Source organism: Chiloscyllium punctatum, chromosome 7, assembly GCF_047496795.1.
Source record: "Chiloscyllium punctatum isolate Juve2018m chromosome 7, sChiPun1.3, whole genome shotgun sequence".
In the NCBI taxonomy this organism is placed as follows: Eukaryota; Metazoa; Chordata; class Chondrichthyes; order Orectolobiformes; family Hemiscylliidae; genus Chiloscyllium; species Chiloscyllium punctatum.
The window spans coordinates 44,138,476-44,159,051 of record NC_092745.1 but is presented as its reverse complement, the minus strand read 5'-3'; the positions used below and the strand labels follow the sequence as shown (position 1 = coordinate 44,159,051).

The following is a 20,576-nucleotide window of genomic DNA, read 5'->3' as shown; positions in this document are numbered from 1 at the left end:
TGGAATGTGCCAGTCTGCAACACTCGGTCGGGGTCAACTCCTTCAGCTGGAAGATCAACAGGTTTCGGACCGCCCAGAGAGCGTCCTTCACCGAGTTGATGATCCTCCAGGCGCAGTTAATGTTCGTCTCGGTGTGAGTCCCGGGGAACAGGCCGTAGAGCACGGAGTCCCGCGTCACGGCGCTGCTCGGGACGAACCTCGACAAGCACCACTGCATTCCTCTCCAGACTTCCTCTGCATAGGCACATTCCAGAAGGAGGTGTGTGACAGTCTCGTCCCCCCCGCAGCCACTTCGAGGGCAGCGTGCGGTGCGGCAGAGAGTTCGGGCGTGCATAAAGGATCTCACGGGCAGAGCGCTTCTCACCACCAGCCAAGCCACGTCTTGGTGCTTGTTGGAAAGTTCTGGCGATGAGGCATTCTGCCAAATGGCTTTGACAGTCTGCTCAGGGAACCGCTCGACAGGATCCGCCCTCTCCTTTTCCCGAAGGGTCTCAAGGACGCTACGTGCTGACCACTTCCTGATGGACTTGTGGTCAAAGGTGTTTTTCCTCATAAATTTCTCCACGAAGGACAGGTGATACGGAACGGTCCAACTACTCGGAGCGTTCCGCGGCAGCGAGGCCAGGCCCATCCTTCGCAACACCGGGGACAGGTAGAACCTCAGTACATAGTGACACTTGGTGTTTGCGTACCGGGGATCCACGCACAGCTTGATGCAGCCACACACAAAGGTGGCCATCAGGGTGAGGGTGGCATTGGGCGTGTTTTTTCCCCCATTGCACCGGTCTTTGTACATAGAGTCTCTTCGGACCCGGTCCATCTTTGATCTCCAAATGAATTGGAAGATGGCCCGGGTGACTGCGGCGGCACAGGTCCTGGGGATAGGCCAGACCTGTGCCACATATAGCAATACTGAGAGTACCTCACACCTGATGACCAGGCTTTTTCCCGCGATGGAGAGCGACCGTTGCCCCCATCTGCCTAGTTTCTGTCTCATCTTCCTGATCCGCTCCTCCCAGGTCTTGGCGCACGCCCCAGCCCCCCCGAACCAAATACCCAGCACCTTCAGGTGGTCAGTCCTGACGGTGACGGGGATAGAGGATTGGTCGGCCCAGTTCCCGAAGAGCATGGCCTCGCTCTTGCCTCGGTTTACCTTGGCCCCCGAGGCCCGTTCGAACTGGTCGCAGATGCACACGAGTCTGTGCACGGACAGCGGATCCGAGCAGAAAACAGCGACGTCATCCATGTACAGGGAGGCCTTAACCTGCAGGCCCCCGCTGCCAGGAATAGTCACCCCTCTCAGGCTCGCATCCTTCCTGATGGATTCGGCGAATGGCTCTATGCAACACACAAACAAGGCGGGTGAGAGGGGGCATCCCTGCCTGACTCCAGATCTTACAGGGAAGCTATCTGATTCCCACCCATTGATTGAGACTGCACTGACAATGTTGGTATAGAGCAGTCTGATCCAATTTCCGATTCCCTCCCCAAAGCCCATTTTGGAGAGGACATCCCTCATATATGTATGCGATATCCTGTCAAAGGCTTTCTCCTGGTCCAGGCTGATGAGGCAGGTGTCCACCCCCCTGTCCTGCACGTAGGCGATCGTATCCCTGAGGAGTGCGACACTCTCAGAGATCTTCCTGCCCGGTACAGCACAGGTTTGGTCCGGGTGGATCACCGATCCCAGAGCAGACCTGACCCGGTTGGCGATGACCTTTGACAAGATTTTGTAGTCTGCATTTAACAGTGAGATCGGTCTCCAATTTCTAATTTCCTCCCTCTCCCCCTTCCGCTTGTAGACGAGGGTGATGATGCCTTTCCTCATGGATTCACTCATGGTACCTGCCCGAAGCATACTGACATACACCTCCAGTAGGTCCTGGCCGATCAAGTCCCAAAGAGCGGAATAAACCTCGACCGGTAAGCTGTCGCTTCCGGGAGTTTTATTCTTTTCGAAGGACTCGAGGGCCTTGGTCAGTTCATCCAGAGATAGCGGCTGGTCCAGTCTCTCTCGTGTACCGTCATCTAGGACCTCCGTGATAGAGGACAGGAACAACTGGGAGGCCGCGCTGTCGGTTGGCATCGAGTCATACAGGCTGGCGTAGAAGGATTTGCTGATCCTCATGACGTCAGCCTGAGATGACATTACCGAGCCATCTTCTTTCTTCAGGCTGCTGAGCACGGAGCTCTCTTTGTGCACCTTCTGGAAGAAGAAACGTGAGCATGTCTCATCCTGCTCCACCGAGCGGACCCTGGACCGGAAGATTATCCTGGAGGCCTCCGAGGCAAAGAACGAGGCTTGCTGGCCCTTCACCTCCTTGAGGTCCTCCGTGACATCGACCCCCATCGTCTGCAGCAGGAGCAGGTTCTGCATACTTTCCTGGAGCTGGGACAGTTTTCCCCGCCTCTCTCTCGCCTCCTGGACACCTTTGAGGATAAAGAACCTCTTGATGTTCCCTTTTACCGTTTCCCACCAGTCCGCTGGAGACTCAAAGAGGGGCTTCACGGTTCTCCAACCTGCGTAATCCCTCTTGAGCTCTTCGATGTTTCCCGGGGTCAACAGCTTAGTGTTCAGTTTCCACGTTCCCTTGCCCGCCCGCTGTTCGTCCTGTAGGTGACAGTCGGCCAGCAGGAGGCAGTGGTCAGAGAAGAACACCGGCTTGACGTCGGTGGATCTGACCGAGAGCGTTCGGGACACAAACAGGTAATCTATCCTTGAGCGGATAGACCCGTCTGCCCGTGACCAGGTGTATCTACGCTGCGCTCCATCTGCAGGGGCGCTGAAGACGTCGTGCAGCTTGGCGTCTTTGACCGTTTCCATCAGGGCCCTGGACGTAGCGTCCGGTTTACTGTCCCCCCCGCCGGATCGTCCATCTGCATCAATGATGCAGTTGAAGTCTCCGGCCAGAATGACCGGCCTGGACGTAGCCAGCAGCAGTGGAAGCTGTTGCAGGACGGCCAACCGTTCACTCTTACCCACTGGGGCGTACACGTTGATTAGTCTCACGGGAGCGTTTCTGTATTTGACGTCCACGACGAGGAGGCGCCCGCCCACCACCTCCTTAACCTCGGAGATGGTGAAGTTGCCTCCCCTCAACAGGATACCCAGGCCGGAGGCGCGGCTATCGTTGCCCCCCGACCACACTGACGGCCCGTGGGCCCACAAGCTCGACCATCTCCTGTAACTGCTGAGGTGCGGTATCCCACACTCCTGCAGAAACAGGATATCGGCTTTGACGTTGGCCAGGAAGGCCAGCGTTGAAACACATCGCGTAGCTGCTTTAATGCTACGCACATTTATGCTGGCAATTTTAAACCCCATTTTAACAGTTTACGGGGTTACCAGTGTTCATTTTCTTCTGGTCTTGCTCCAGTGGGGTAGCTGCGTGCATCCCCGTGGTGACAGCAAACTGCTGGACCTTCCCAGGGCTGAGGTAGTTGTCCGGCTCCACGCTGGAGTCATTTCCCCGCTCTGGTGTCATCGTGTCAGACCCAGGGTCCTCATCGCCCCGTTCTCCATCTGACAGCAGGGCTGTCACTGGGACGCTGCTCCCAGTTACCTGGAGCTGTGGGCCGGTGGGTACCCCTTGGTTCTCACCGGGTAGGGGGAGGCCTTCACCCACCCCCTCAGAGGGATCGTCTTTTCCTTCTTGGGCGGTGTTGCCCTCCTTTCTCCCCACGGCGCTCTGCCTCTTCCTCCGGAGGTGACTCTTCTTGCGCCGGTCCTCACCCTCGGAGGAGCTGCCTGTATCCTCCTCTTGGAGGTGTCTCTTCCCCCTTCGCTTGGTGGCTTTGGGGCCCTCGAGAGGTTTCCTTTTTCTGTTTTTAACGATAATCCACTGCTCTGCCTCCTTTGATCCCTCCTCTTCCATTTCCTCCGTCTGTCTTGCAGGAGCTTGGGTCGGCTGCTGCATCTCCCCGCTGTCTGCCGCCTGCTCCTCTACACCTTTCCCTTCCTTCTGGGTGCCTCCAGGCACCGTTCCTTTGCTGATTCGCGGTACCTCGCTGGACTTTGTCGGTCCGCGGCTCGTGTTGCCACCTCCGGCCATCTGTGCGTAGGTGGCGGCTCCTCGTCTTGGGCAGGCCTTGTACATGTGGCCCGCCTCCCCGCACAGGTTGCAGCTCTTTTCCTCCCGACAGTCCTTACTCAAGTGACCCTCCTGTTTGCAGTTCCTGCAGATGGTCACTTTGCAATCCACCGCCACGTGTCCCGACTTCCCGCAGGTTCGGCACACTTTCGGCTGCCCTGCATATGTCAGGTAGCCTCTGCTCCCTCCGATTGCAAAGCTCGAGGGTGGGTGGAGGATGTTCCCACTGTCATCGGCCCTCAGAGTTACCTTGACCTGCCTCTTACTGGTCCAGATCCCAAAGGGGTCGATCACATCAGTGGCTTCTCCCTCAACTTGGACGTACCTTCCCAGGAAGGTCAGGACATCAGCCGCTGGAACGTAGGGGTTGTACATATGGATTGTAACAACCCGATTCCTCTGTGCAGGAAGCACACACAATGGGGTCGCCGACAAGATGGAAAACAGCGGCTCCCCTTCCTTCTCCTTGAAGACCTTCAGGAGCTGTTCGCACTGCTTCACGCTTCTGAAGGTCACATCGAAGTAGCCTACCCCAGGGAAATCCTGCAGGCAGTACACGTCTGCGGCTGCAAAGCCGCAACACTCCAGCAGAACTTTCTTCACAAACACTGTCCGATCCACCGGTGTGTGCTCCTCCACCTTCTTCACAGTCACCCTGACTGTGTTCCGAATGCCCTGGCCCGGGCGGCGAGTGGCTGCTGAGGCCATAGCTCAGAGGTTGGCTGGTCCCTGAATTGGCGTTAGGCCGAAGCCAGCATGAAGATCCACCAAGAGCAGGTCAGCACAACCAAACGATCCTCCAACGTCCAATCACGATCCAGCGATGGTCTCCAGCAGCTCTGACGACTCACAACACGACCCCCGCAGTACTTCCCCCGCCAGCACGCTTCTGCTGCGTTGAACCTCCAACACTCGAGCAGAATCTCTTCCTCTGGTCCTCAGGAACGACACATATTCCGAGCCAAAAGGCCAGTACACGTCCGCTGCTTCAAACCCGCAGCACTCCAGCAAAATCTTCTTCACGAACACCGTCTGATCGACTGGTGTGTGCTCCTCTACCTTCTTCACAGTCACCCTGACTGTGTTGCGAATGCCCTGGCCTGGGCTGCGAGCGGCTGCTGAGGCCATAGCTCTGAGGTTGGCTGGTACCTGAATTGGCGTTAGGCGGAAGCCAGCATAAAGATACACCAAGAGCAGGTCAGCACAACCAAACGATCCTCCAACGTCCAATCACGATTCAGCGATGGTCTCTAGCAGCTCCGACAATTCGCAACACGATCCCCGTGGTTTCTCCCCCGCCAGCACACACCCGCAGCGTTGAACCTGCAGCACTCGAGCAAAAAAAACTCTTCCTTTGGAACTACACACCTGGGAGCGGCACTGCAATGATGATGTTTTCTCCCCTGCCAGGTGTGAGTGGAGAGGTAAGGAAGCAGTGAGGACTTAATCTCATTTCTTTCATTTGTCCTCTCCAGCTGAGGAATATTTGAGGTAAACAGTATCCTGAACCATTTCTACATGATGTTAACCAATAACTTGAACTTGGAAACTTGAAGAACTGTGTTTTCTGAAGGTAAGCATTTGAAGGGTTTTGATTAATAGTGATGGGATAGGCTGGTGGGAGGGCAGAGGTACTGACATGCATTAACAGTTGATGAACAAGGGATAGAATGTAAATGAGAAATAAGGGGCTGAAAATCATCAGGTTACGGCGCAGAAAGAAGTCAGTTGGCCCATCATGCCTGCATCAGCCCGGTAAATGGACATCATTATCTAGTGCCAGTTTTCTGCTTTTTCTATATACTGCTGCACAGTATTTTTGTCCAACCAATCATCCAATGCCCTCTTGAATGCCTCAAAATTCTAGAGAAACTCGAGTCTGACAGCATCTATTGAAAAAGAAACAATTCATGTTTCAATTCCAATATGACTCTTCTCATAGTTTGTACTGGGAGCCTTTTTGAATTTTAATGAGTGAATTTCATTCATGCTCCCATCCACTTGAAGATCTCTGAAAATTCAGCTGCGGTAATCTGTATCGAGGTGCTCTAAACTGTTAGGCAGGATAACACCCTACAACTGGAAAATATGTGATCTGCATCAGACAGGGAATGCTTCGAAGGGATGAATACTCATATAGCTTGTCTCAGACTCTTAGGCTTTGATTTTACATGCATAATAAAAAAAACTAAAGAACTGTGGATGCTGGCAATCAGGAACACAAACAGAAATTGCTGGAAATCAAGAACACAAATCAAAATTGCTGGAAAATGTCAGCAGGTCTGGCAGCATCCTTGGAGAAAAATCAGAGTTAATGTTTTGGGTCCAGTGACGCTTCAGAACTGATGGTAGCTAGGAAAATGTTTTTTAATGCAGAAGGTAGGGTAGGTAGAGGGTGCAAGGAGGAAGAGCAGGTAGAACTCAGAGAGAGAAGAACAATTGCACAGACAAATTGCACGGTCAGCCTAGGAAAATGGAGATGATTTTTGGCTAACAATGGTAGTGTATAATAGCAGATCATGTGATTACAAGACCTGGAGTGTGGGGCTTGGCGTAAGGACATGGGATAAGGTACCTCACACCCTAAAATAGTTGAACTCGATATTGAAGGCTGTAGAGCTTCCAAGTGGAAAATTAGTTGCTGTTCTTCCAGCTTGTGCTGTGTTTTGCTGGAGAACTACAGCAGCCTGAGACAGAGATGTTGTCCATGGAACCAGGTGGTGTGTTGAAGTGGCAAGTAAGTGACAGATGCTTTAAGCATGTCAAGCTAATGCCAAAAAAAGCATTAATTTAGAATTTACATTGTATGATCTGTTTGCTAATCTGATTTTGGGATTTATTTAAATTGACATGGGAAAGTCCAGTCATAAATGTAAGTAAAGTTCAGTCAGTAAAATGGCCTTCATCTCCTCAATCCTATTTAAGTTTTTTGACGATGTTATAAAGGGGAACAAGTGGATTTTGAGCATTTGGATTTTCAACAGGCTTTTGATAATGCACCACACAGAAGAGTTCTAAACTGATTATAGGGCTTGGAATTGAAGGTAATGTCTGACATAGATTCAGTATCGTAGAAAACAGAGACGATGGAAAGGATAATTCTCAGGATGGCAGATTGTGACTAGTGAGTTACTGCAAGGATTAGTGCTTGAGCCACAATTATTTGTAATCTGTATAAATCTTTTCGATGTGGAGACCTAATGTAACTTTTACAAGTCTGCTAATAACACAAAATTGGCTGCAATATACATTGTGAGGAGCTTGAAAGGAATTTGGACAAGCTAAGTGAAGACCTAAACTGGAGACCTGGGTTCGAATCTCGCCATGACGAGATTGTGGAATTTGAATTCAATATAAGAACTTACTTATGACCATGAATCCATTATTGATTGTCGGAAAAACCATCTCGTTCACTAATGTCCTGTCAGGTAGGAAACTGCCATCCTTACCTGGTCTGGTCTGTGTGTGACTCCAGACCCACAGCAATGTGATTCACTCTTAACTGTCCTTTGGGCAATTAGAGTTAGGCAACAAATGCTAGCCTAGCCAGTGATGCCCTCATCCCATTAATGATTAAGGAAAAAATTAGAGACACGCATGAAGTTGCAGCAAGCAATTAGATAGGCAGTGGTATGTTAGAATGGTTTGTTGGCCTTCATTGCAAAGGATTTTGAGTACAGGGGTAAAATGTCTTGCTGCAGTTATATAGAGACTTAGTTTTACTGAACCTGGAATGTTGTGCATATTTCTGGTCTCCCTATCTAAGGATTAATAAATTTGCCATAGAGAGAGTCAGTAAAGATTCACCAGGCTTATCTTGTGATCACAGCTTTGTTATGTGAGGAGAAATTAGTCAATTTGGCCTTATTCACAGATGTTTAGAAGAATCAGAGGGGATTTTATTTAAACATATAAAACTCTGACAAAGCTGGATAGACTGGATGAAGGATTATGTTCCCTCTGTCTTGGGATCTAGAACAAGGGGTTGCAGTCTCAATACAGGTTAGACCATTTGTCTCTGAGATGAGGAGAAATTTCTGATCTGTGAACCTGTGGAATTTTTTACCACAGAAGGCGGTGGAGGCCAAATCACTGTATATATTTGAAAAACATTATTGATTTCTAGACATTAAAGGTACTAAAGTATGACATGTGAGTATGTGCCGTAATAAAGGTTATCCAATTCGTGATACAGGATAGCTGATTCTTGTTGTCTGTGATTCTGAGAGACATTGCAGGAAAGTGGTATTGTGGAAGCTAATCAGCCATAATCTCAATGGGCTAAATAGCCTATTCCTACTTCTATGTATCCTCCCTTTTCGATGAAGAATATTTATAAAATATTTTTGTAAAAGCTTTCAAATGACAAGCCAAGGACACTTCCTCACATTGTAACCATTCTTTATTGGTGGATGCTTTGGAATTTTGACATCGTCAGATTTTTTGAATGACTGACCCTTTGCATTTTTTTTGACTTGACCAAGTCTGAGCATACTATTCCAAAGTTTATGAGAAGTAAAATGCCAGTTGGCAATGTAAAAGTATTTCTGTTGAGAACTTGATTAAAGCCAGAAGAGCGATGAGCTGCAAGTCTTCCTTTCATCTCTGCTATAAAAGAAGTGGGCTTGGCAAGACTCGTGTTGGAATCTGTTCATTACAGTAGTATGTTCAAATCTTGTTTTGCCTTTCTTGGTTATAATCACTTTCTTTGCTCTTAGCTAAATTTATTGCATGCTAAAGTTTTGTAGTGTAACAGAAATAAGTGTCTTTAAGTAATGTGAATCATTTGACACGCTTGACAATAAAAAAAAGTTCAAAATCAATATATCGATTTTCATCTGTATGTTTATGCTATTGTTCATTGTAATTGCAAAGATATAATACAAGTACCACAAATCTGTTGAATTATGAGTTTGTCCACTGGCAACCAAGAGTACAGCATCAGATCCTAGTTGGTAAAAGGTAGAAGCTGCACCTGTGAAACCTTGCCTCCATTTTCTTTCTCAAATAACTTAGCCATCATTTTTCTTACAGACTGTCACTAAGAATTGAGCCTGGCACCAGCACACCACAGTCCACTGCCTCAAGGGAAGATCTCGCAGGTAAAAGAGCACCAAATAATTTATGCTTGTATCTAGTCTGAAAAGGACTGTAAGAGTAGATAGTTAATATCAGTGTTCAAGGCTGCTTACAGCATTGTACCTGCATAAGACCAAATGTCATCTGCTTTATAAAATGTGTAAATACAGTATAATTATTACTGAAAACACCCTATGTGGTGTAAGGCCCCAATTTGGATTTGCAATTATCTTAAGTTTTTCTAAGGTAGTTTCATGAAATGTTAACATTTGTGATTCCCAACATTTTGAGTCAGTATCTAAACCTGGGAAGCAAACCTAAGTTACCAGCCCCTGAGAAACAGGAAGCTTCTTGGTGCCGGAATTTAACTTTGACTTTTCCCTTGGGTCATTAGGCACATAGGTGCAGGCACAATGGACAAAATATCCACTTTCTGCATCATAACAGTACAGAGATTCTAGAATGTATTTTACATTTAAAGACTTGAGAGGGAAATTTTGCAGGCCTAATACTGAGTGAGTTCTTCAATGTCTCTTAGTTATAAGAAAAAGATTTCCAAGGTAAGAATCTTTGATACTGTGAATCAACAAATTTTGCAATAATGGCCATTAATGGTAATTTGCTTAAAGTAGGTATTTCTTCAAGCCATTTCTAAATTGCTTTAGCAATAGATGCTAACTTTTTTCTTGTTTGTTTTGTCATTCATTCGATTGTACTTATGACAGGATGATCATACCATGCATACTGACTAATCTTCATATCTTTTCTGTCGTGTTTCATTCTAGAATCATAATGTTGACTTATTGTATTTGAAAAGCATTTGAGAGTTGTAGTAATTCAGTCAGGGAGCTGCACAGATTACAAGGATCTATTCATTCGCTTGGGTTTGAGCCATGATCAGTCCTAGAGGTCTGTCCACTGAAAGTCAAGGGGCTATCAAGGGCTAGTTGTGTGGTAGGGAAGGTGGGAACTCACTTGCAGGAATTCTAAGGTGATCACTGGATTTTTTTTGACATTAAAGAACAACATATGGATTCGGCAGGAAAGTGAAGTTCAGATAGAAGAAAAACCATGAGAACAGGAGATTGAGCTTGAAAGGTTGTCTTGTGAGCTGCTTTTTTTCTATTTATATGCTGCTATTTCCTGTGGCAAGTTTAGTTAACATCGATCTGGAAATTAAGTAATTCATCCCATTCAGTGTATTTCAGTGGTGATGTGAATGGCATGAGTCTCACCCTTTGCTTTGGCATCAGATTCTGGTGAATTGATGTTTATTGAACCTAAATATTTTACTTAGGTTAAATCAAGTGGGATTGTAATGTAGTTAACTGGTGATTGTGTAATAACATAGTAAAAGGGAAGCCATGAAGAAAAAACCTGGCGCAAATAATTGCATAAAATATTTTAGTAAATTATTAAATTGGATCAAGAACCATCAGGAACTAGTTTCCATACCAGAGATGTAGCACTGTCCTCACCAAGGGGTAAATGGATTCCCTAGCACAATTTGAAAGGTAATCGCATGGATTACTTCTGTTTCTCATAATGAAATAAAAATCATGATTGAATATCCAAAATATGTTCCTTGTTGCTGTAGACTCCTATTTTAATGATGGCCATATTGTAGTAAAACAGAAAAAGACAGTATTTCTTTTATGCTAATGATATCAGTATAACAAAAATATAGGTATGGCTGTCTATATGATTGATATTCTGCATTCTTCGGTGTTTTGACTTCTGAATTATTGTACTACTGAAAATGACAAGTAATATTTCCATATCAAATGCTCTCAAAGCAGATTTGTCTTTCATCTCGTGGTTTTAATCACTGAATGACACATCCAAAGTTGACACAAAGTTAACAGTTTCCTCTTCCACACCAGTACCTCAGTAATGCAGAAATTACAGCATGGAGAAAATCATTTGCCCACTATGCTTGTGCTGGTTCCTAAAACAAGCATGGTTGGTTTTAATCCTATTTTCAGTCTTTTCCCATACCTTATTTGTACTTCCACTTTAAAATGTCTTGTAGTGTCTGCCTTAATTGCCACTTATGGTAAAACACTCGGATATTTACATGCACTTAAGTTTGCCCTTCATTCCTCTGTATCTGAATCTATTCCCTCTTGCTACTATTCATATGAGTCTTTCTTAATCTTGGTTTTCCCCCTTTAACCTTAGAACAAGTACTTTTTCTTATATGTGTTCCTATAAATTTTCATTTTTGTGAATCTTCACCATACTCCTTACATTGCCTTAATATCCCTCCCATAATTGAGTGCGCAGAATTAGACATAGTACAGTGTGCCAGCCAATGTTGTAAAATAGTTTTACAGTCATTAACTCTTTTTAATTCCAGATTTATTAATTTAATTCAAATTTCATCAGCTGCCATAGTGGGAATTAAACCCCTGTCCCCACAGCGTTAGCACGCCATTTATTATACTAATTTAATGACATGACCACTAAGCCATAATCTTCCCTTCGAGTTTAATATTATTTCTTGCATCCATTGTGAAAACTTGCACCAAGCCATGTTTATCCTGGTTCTAAAATGTTAAATTATATCTTTGTTTTATTTACACCATTATTTGTAGATCACTTCATTTTTGGTATCAATTCCTTCTTGAACAATTATATCTGTTAATGTTCTTTGTGAGGAATATCTGTTGGTTATTGTTTTCAGCTCTAATTATTAAAAATGAAGGTCACTTAATGCCATTGCATGATTTATATGTGTTTTTAAAACCTCAGGATCTGATGCAGCACCATCCCCACAGAGTAGCCGACGATACATGGCAGCAGAGGCAGCCCTAACAAATGTACCACCAACTCCACCTTCTTCCAGGCATCTACTAACTCATGGACATAGGAAGTCCCACAGTCTAGGATACAAGTCAGTAATCTATTTCTCTGTTATTACTTCATTGTCACATGTTAAATTAAATGACATCAGTTCTGCAGAACATATAACATTCTGGTAACTACGTATAATTTACTGGGAGAGGACATATCTTTGTCTAGGTTATTTCTTCTTACTTATTTCACTTGGCTTCTGGTTTTATTTTCCAAGATCTGAGATATCTTTGTTTTTTTTAAGGCACAGTTTTTAAAAACACAGTTTTCAAAATCAAACCATATTTAGTCCTTTAGAATTAGATGTTAATTATTCGGCTTCCTTGTCTTGAGAGAAATTGTGCATTGGGTTTACGGCAATGCCCTGAAGCTTTCTTTTTATTAGTTTGCTGAATGTTCCAGAATGCCAATGAGAACATATGCAAGACTGATTACTGAGTCAGATCAAGTTTACCTAGCATCTTTGATATTAAATTTGTGTCACTGGCTCACAGTCAGCCAGTCAACTTTGCATTAGCGTGGCAATCTGCTTTACGAGCATGCACATCAGGAACCAGTAACCTGAAACTTTGTTAGATAGTTAGGAATGCAAATGTAATATTGTCATTCATCTCGAGAGGGCTAGAATATAAAAGCAAGGAAGTACTTTTCAGGCTTTTTTAGGCTCTGGTCAGACCACATTTAGAGCAATGTGAGCAATTTTGGGCCCCATATTGCAGGAAGGATATATTGACTTTGGAGCTGGTCGAGAACAGAGTTGAGAGTGTGGTGCTGGAAAAGCACAGCCGGTCAGGCAGCATTCTAGGAGCAGGAGAATCAACATTTCAGGCATAAGCCCTTCATCAGGAATGAGGCTTGTTGGTCGAGGCTGAGAGATAAATGGGAGGGGATGGGGTTTGGGGAAAGGTAGCTCATAGGTGGATGAAGGTGACAGGTCGGGGGGGAGTGATGGACAGGTTTGGAGGTTAGTGCCAGGTTGGAAGCTTGAGACTGGGATAATGTGGGAGGAGGGGAAATGAGGAAGCTGTTGAAATCCACATTTATCCTGTGTGGTTGCAGGGTCCCAAGGCAGAATGTGAGGTGCTCCTCCTCCAGGTGTCGGGTGGTAACACTTTGGCAGTGGAAGAGGCCCAGGACCGCATGTCCTTGACTGAGTGGGAGTGGGTGTTGAAGTGTTCAGCCACAGGGAGGAGGGGTTGGTGGGTGCGGGTGTTCCAGAGATGTTCTCTGAAACGATCCGCAAGAAGGCATCCTGTCTCCCCGAATGTAGAGGAAACCATACTGGGTACAACAGATGCTGTAGATGACATTGGTAGAGGTACAGATAAATTTCTGACTGCTGTGGAAGGACCTAAAAACCTGAACTCCGAAGAATAGGCGTCCCTCTAACCAAGCTATTCTAGTACTGCTACAACACCGACATGAATCAACTGTGTGGAAAACTGCCCAGGTATGTCCTGTGCTCAAAAATCTAACCAGGTCAGTTGCCACCTCATCAGTCATTAGCAGTATGTTGTCAAAGGGCTATCAAGAGGCACTTCAGTATTAATATTCTGCTCTTTGAAGCTAGGTTTGAATTCCACAAAGGTAATTTGTCTTGATCCAAACATGAACTAAATAGGTGAACTTCAGAGGTGTGATAAGCATGGCTCTAATCATCAAGCCAACATTTGATCAAGGGTGCCACAAGGAGTCTTAGTAAATTGAAGTCAGCCGGAATTGGGATATACCCAGCACTTGTTGGAGTTATGTTTGGCATGAAAGGAAGATGGTTCTAGATTTTGGAGGCCAATCAGCTCAACCCCAGGACATCACTACAGGAATTCTTCAGGACCTTGTTCTAAGTCTTACCATGTTTGCCCATTTCATCAATGACATTGCTTCCATTGTAAGCTCACAACTAGAGATATTCACTGATGACTGAATAGTGTTCAGTGCCATTCGCAACTCCTCACATACAGAGTCCCCATACAAAAAAAGCAAATTGTTGTTGAAACTCAGTAGGTCTGGCAGCATCTGTGGAGAGAAAACCGAGTTAACTTTTCAAATCCAATGAATCCTCTTCAGAACTGCAGACCTGCTGAGTTTTTCCAGAATTTTCTACTTTTGTTTCACTTTCAACAAAGCTTATATTAGCTTTGCCTGAGCATTCTAAATAGATTAAAATCAGCCCTGTCACATTATCTACTTAAAGTTCTTGTCCAGGTTAATACTATACTCATTGGACCACAGTTTCTTTATCCATTCCTCTATCTCTCTATCAAAGCAAAGACATTTTCCCTATTTCTGTTTCATTCTCATCATTACTGCCCTTGAAGCACTCACACACATCACCTGCAGTTTCAGTTTCTCCATTGTTCCTTGGTCAGCTTCATGAATTTCATGATTCACAAACTCCAACTCACTGATTATGCAGCTGCAAGGATCCCTTCCAAAATCTGTGCTTAAAGGAATAAATTGTGTGGAGAGATTTTCCAATGTGAAGAATTATTTTCGGTAAAATAACAACTTTCATTTTGTACTAATTATTCTAGTATTCACCAGGTTCAGATTACAATGAGTTTTTCACTATCATTTGTTCCAAGTAAACTTCGATTTTTTTTGGATTTATTCATCTAACTGCCAAAAGTGCTGCCTAATCTCTCCATGGAAATTGGTCTGATTTTTCTCCTAATATCTTGAAGACTAAATATCCCTCAGGAGAAAAGGAATTTTATCTCTAGAATATGATATTTTATGCTGTACAGTACTTCCTCATGCATTTCATTGTTTTTGCAAAGACACCGGATTAGAGCCATGAATTTAGTTCATATATTTCCAGTCAAAGCAGAAATAAATGGCCATATAAAAGTGCTGTAAACTCTTTACAAAGGAAATTCCACGATTATGAGGTTATCCTAACCTGAAAAATGGGAAGTTTACTGTGCCGTTTTTAAGCATAAATGTTACTTTCAGAACTTTTGGTAGAATTTTTTGCAATGGGTAAAAATCACCTCCTGCCTACAGTTTTGATGAATAGGGTTACAGCATAAAATATTACGCATGTGCTCTTAAATTACATTGCCCAATTGAGAAAGGTGTAATTAAATGTCTTTCTCCACAGCTTTATACACAAGATGAATACGGTAGAGTTTAAGAGTGCTACATTTCCCAATGGAAGACCTCGGCACTTGCTAGATGATAGTGTAATGGAAAACTACACCCCTTCAAGAGTTCAAGCAGAAAGTTCCACCATTTCCAGTGGAATATCAATAGGTGTGTGGATAACTCTGATCTTTCGCATCAATGTCAGTTTAGAAATTATATTCAAGAGTCAAGGGTAAGCTTCTCATGATCTTATAAATTTTTTTTTCTAATTGGTTAAGGCTGAAATCTGCTCATAACTGAGTGAGAAATGAACTGAGACCAGAGAAGACTTGAGCTAAATACTTTCTCAGAATTGGAGGATGTTTATTCTTGGGGAAGTACAGGTCGTTCTGCTATATGGCGCGTTTTGTTAATGTAAATTCACTATAACGCGATTGATGAATTGGTGACATTGTCTCTAAAGTATGAACTTTTAGAATGTATATTGGTTATACCATGTTTCCGGTCCCATTAGCTTAAACGGTGGTGTTATTATACGATTTTTTTATAACACAGGGTTATGTACCACGTTATAGCAGAACCAACTTGAGATTAAACTTAATTTGTATTCAGTGCATACTGCAGACCAGATGGCACAGGATATGACAGAAACTTGGAATATGAAAATGCCAAGTTTCCTTTGGGAAATAGTGGGGGTGCAAGTATATTTATATTACAATGGGGTAATGATCTGGAGCTGGATTTTTGATCAGAGGGGTTTGCTATCTATGCTCCATGGACAGGGGCTGGGTTAGAATTCTTAGAACACTAGTTTTTTTTTCACTGATGTGAGTTGTGTGGCAACTCGGATTTCATCTCACTATAAGATTGGCTGTTACCAAAGTGATGTGTTGTTATGCATGCTTCTGCTCAAAGGGAAAATATGATGGTGTGTAGCAGCTAATTTTGCGAGGGGATTTGTGAACTTTATAGACTATGGAGGAAAGAGATGATTTCCGCTTGGGCATGTACCATGAGGGGAGTGCTGTAAATTTTGACCAGTGGGAAACATGTTAAGTTTTCTGTTCAATTCTTTTTAGCTGATCAAAGTTTTCCAGTTTCTCTCAACTTGATTTGTGGTACAAGGTAATGTTTAGGTTAGATTCTTTCAGAAAAATTATCAATTCAGTGTATTTTTAAAAATTGTTTCATCAGTAGATTCTTTAGTTATCTGTTTACAATTGAACTATTATTTTTGCACTTTATTGCCTCACTGATATTGTCAGACTTGCTACATAAGAGCTTTATGCTCTGTCTTGCTTCATTCTGGAAAAATGTGCTCCCTTCTATACTTGTTGTGCAAAGATACTATCTTTCTTGTGAAGGAAGCAATATGGTATTTATAGAATCATAGAATCATTTTAAACAGGTTTATCTTCAGTTAGATGATAAACAATTGTAATTCATCATATATTTAGTTCTATCAATAGGCATTGAACCTTTGAAGTCTTGAGACCAATCACTGTTTTTAATAGATATACTCACAACTAGTAGAGATTGTTTGAAACCTCCAATACTAATTTAGTTTTGCTTGGGTTTTAGTTTTCTGTGTCTGCATGGGTTTTTTCCAGGTGCTCTGGTTTCCTCCCACAATCCAAAGATGTGCTGGTTAGGTGAATGCTAAATTACCCATAATGTTCAGGGATGTGTGGGTTAGGTTCATTAGTCAGGGGTAAGTGTAGGGGGAAGTTCCTGTTCGAAGGGTCATTGTGGACTTGGTGAGCCAAAATGGTCTGTTTCCACACTGTAGCGATTCTAAGTTCAAATTCTAAGTCTTTACAACTAATAGAGAGTTGAGATATTAATTCTATGTTGTTTTGAAGCCCAGGTCTCAAAGGTAAACGTGCAGTGTACTAAAATTCACTGTCTGTCCACCAATCTAAAAATTAAGAGATAGCATTGTGAGTTTGTGCTAATTTCTTTCTTTGTATAATTCTGACTTGCCTGGTGAATGAACCTGCTGGAGAATTTTTTTTTAAAAAACAATATTACTTGATTAATACAAATTTAGACAAGAAATTTTACTTTACATTTTTGGAAGGACTATTTGTAATGATATAATTCTTGATGTTTACTGTTCCAGGGAGCAGTGAGGGTTCAGAACTCAGTGAAGATGTGTCTTGGCCAGCATTTGAAAGGTAAGGCCCTTTGAAGAGGCAGATAGAGATGCAGAATGCCTTCTGTTCTGTAGAAAAAAAAACAGTTTGACCTGATTGCAACTTGCCTTGTGGCTCTAAAGACTCATCATTTTTAGGTGTTTATTTCAACAGATACTAGGTGGATCACTATCTCTACTGTAAACCACCTGATGAAGGAGCAGTGCTCTGAAAGCTAGTGCTTCCAATTAAACCTGTTGGACTATAACCTGGTGTTGTGTGATTTTTAACTTGCTACTGGAAAAGATAGATTATGATCTGAATCACGTCAGATTTGCCGATGGTGATAAAACTGATTTAAAATGCCATCTTTTTTTCAACCTTAGGCTTTTTAAAAATTTTGTGTTTCTTTAACTAGGCATTCGTGTTGCAAAAATTCTTGAGAAAAATGTTCAAATTACCTTTCTAATTCATGGGTCACTACAACTACCAAGCCTGGTCTATGTTTACAGCAGAATTTTGCAATTGAATGGCAATAATTTGGAAATATGCTGATGCTAGAAAGTAAATATTCAGTGATATGAACATTTAAATATGTAGGTAATGTCTTTTCTTGCTTTAAATATAAATCCGTGTCTAGCATTATTAACCATCTCCATTTTCGGAGATTTGACAAGTTTGAAACATCAGTTTCCATCAGCTTAAGCATGTTTCTGTAGTAACATATATCTTTTATTTAACCTGAAAAAGTGTCCAGTTGTGGGATAGAGACATTACTTTTCTGTCCAAATTATATTCCTATTTTAATATGGAAAACTTTAATTCCCAAACATTGTATGTTTGTAAGATGTTGATTTCTTTACCCATGTTAAGACTCTAAAGTCAAATTTCATGCTGCAGTCTGGTAACTTAATTAAATTGCGTGATGTGCAATTTAAAATGATCCTGTAGGAAATGGCGGAAGCTATAGCTTTAGCATAACCCAAGAACTGATCTTGATTCTCAGATCTTGAGTAAATCATTTTGAGAGCTGGATGATAGTTTTTGTTTCAGCATAAAGTCAATTCTGATCACACCATTGCCTTACTCTAATTCAGCCCTCTTCAAGATCCTCAATTTTAATTGCTCCATCATTCAGTTGCCAAGGCCTGAAGCTTGGAAGTACCTCCCAACATCTTTCTATATCTCAACTGCATATTGCTCATTTTAAATGCTCCATCAGACTATCCTTGCAGCCAAGCTTTTGGATCACCTGACCTGACACCTTTAGTTTGAAAGAAGAGTCATATCAAACTTGAAATGGTAACTCTGTTTCTCTGTCCACAAATTCTTCCAGACCTGCTAGGTTCCTCTAGCACTTTCATTTTTTTCTCTCTATGTAAATTGGTGTCATGCTTTATCATGCTTCTCTGAAGCACGTCATGACATTATATTACACTAAAGACGTAAATAGAAATTCTTTATAAAACCAGTGTTTTCAAATAAAACTACAGTTTCCCATAACTGACTTTTAATTAATGCAGAAGTAACTTTCCTAATATGAATTAGTTCCATTGAAATCATGTTGCATTTTGATAAGACAAAACAGGGCAGGACTTACACAGTTAGTGGTAACATCCCGGGGAGTATTGTTGAACAGATTGGCCTAAGGGTACAGATACATAGCTTCTTGAATGTGGTGTCACAGACAGACAGGGTGGTAAAGAAGGCATTTGGCACACTTGCCTTTATCGGTCAGGAGTTGGGATGTCATGTTACGGCCGTGCAAGACAATGGTAAGGCCACATTTGAAGTACTGCATACAATTCTGGTCACTCTGCTATAAGAAGGATATTATTAAACTGAAAAGGATGCAAAAAAGATTTACAAGAATGTTACTGAACCTGGATTGGCTGGGACTTTTTTTCCCTGGAGCTTAAGAGCTTGAGGAGTAACCTTATAGAGGTTTATAAAATCATGATGAATAGTCAAGATCTTTTTCCCAGGGTAGGGGAGCCCAGAACTAGAGGGCAGAGGTGTAAGGCGAAAGGGGAAAGATTTAAAAGGAACCTGAGATCAACTTTTTCACACAGAGAAATCCAGGAATCTACAACTAAAATGCATGCTAACAGTGGAAACAACACATGATAGAGCAAATAGTATAGTCCAATAGTGCACAAGACCAGATTGAAGCAATATTCAGCCAGAAATTCTGTGTGGCTAATCCATCAGGTCTTTTGAAGTCCCTAGATGCCAAATTTTAGCCATCAAGAAATAGCTGAAGATACTAGATATAACAAAGGAAGTAGCACTGAAGATGTGCTGTAGGCTAGCTGACTCCCAGCAAGTTGTAACAGTGAAGTTACATCATTGGCTGGCATCTAGTTAGCAATGTGGAAAATTAGCCTGGTGTCAATGTCTCTTACTCACCAATAACTCACTTACCACTGTCCTGCTTGAGTTCTGCCAAGGGTCTCCAGACCTCCTTAAGTCTTGGTCCAAACATGAATTGAACTCCAGAGATGAGATGAAAGTCTTTGAAATCATTGAGGCATTTGACTAAGTGTGGCATCAAGGAGCCTGAGCAAAACTGAAATCATTTGGAATTGGGAGGAAGTTCTTGAGTTGTTGGATGCATACCAATTGAAACAAATATGGTTGTGATTGTTGGAGTTCAATCATGTCAATGTCAGAATGCCATTGCAGAATTTCCTCACTAGGCACAACCATCTTCAGTTATCTTCATTAGTGACCTCCCCTCAATGGCGTCAAAAGTAGAGATGTTTAGTTATGATATTACTGCATTTGCTACCATTTGCAACTCCTTAGATACTGAAATAATTTGTTCCTGTGCGCAGCAATACTTGGACTGAGATGTAGTAATAACATTTGGCACACTAACGCCAAGCAATGACCATTGCCAATAAGAGAGAATCACACCATCCCCCTTTGACATCCATCAATGATATTCTGCGAGGTTATGATGGTTAAAAACTTAACTAGACTAGTCAAACATGTATTTAAGTGACATGAGCAGGTCAGTGGTTCGAAATTCTATAGTAAGTAACTCACCACCTGACTCCCCAAATTCTATTCACCATCTACAAGACACAAGACAGGAGTCTGATGAAATTCTGCCCACTTGTCTGAATGAGCATAGCTTCAATGGACAAAGCTATCTATCTATCTATCACTTTAAATGTTCATTCCATCCCAACATCTCACAGCAGCTCAAATTTCTACTATCTACAAGATGCACTGTTACCCCTTTCCAAAGCTCCTTTAACATCACGTTCCAATCCCATGACCTCTAGAAGGACAAAAGCAGCAAACAAATAGGACAACCACC

General features: G+C 43.0%; 1 protein-coding gene across 4 annotated transcripts in view; it reads left to right on the top strand.

Annotated features, from left to right (window-relative positions):
• ralgps2 (Ral GEF with PH domain and SH3 binding motif 2) overlaps positions 1–20,576 on the top strand; it is a 436,511-nt gene that overhangs the window by 370,321 nt on the left and 45,614 nt on the right. For all 4 annotated transcript variants that reach the window (XM_072573456.1, XM_072573458.1, XM_072573455.1 and 1 more), the window contains 4 exons: positions 9,126–9,193; positions 11,925–12,066; positions 15,130–15,281; positions 17,236–17,290. In XM_072573456.1, coding sequence (XP_072429557.1) covers positions 9,126–9,193; positions 11,925–12,066; positions 15,130–15,281; positions 17,236–17,290 — 417 coding nt within the window. The remainder of the gene's footprint in view (positions 1–9,125; positions 9,194–11,924; positions 12,067–15,129; positions 15,282–17,235; positions 17,291–20,576) is intronic.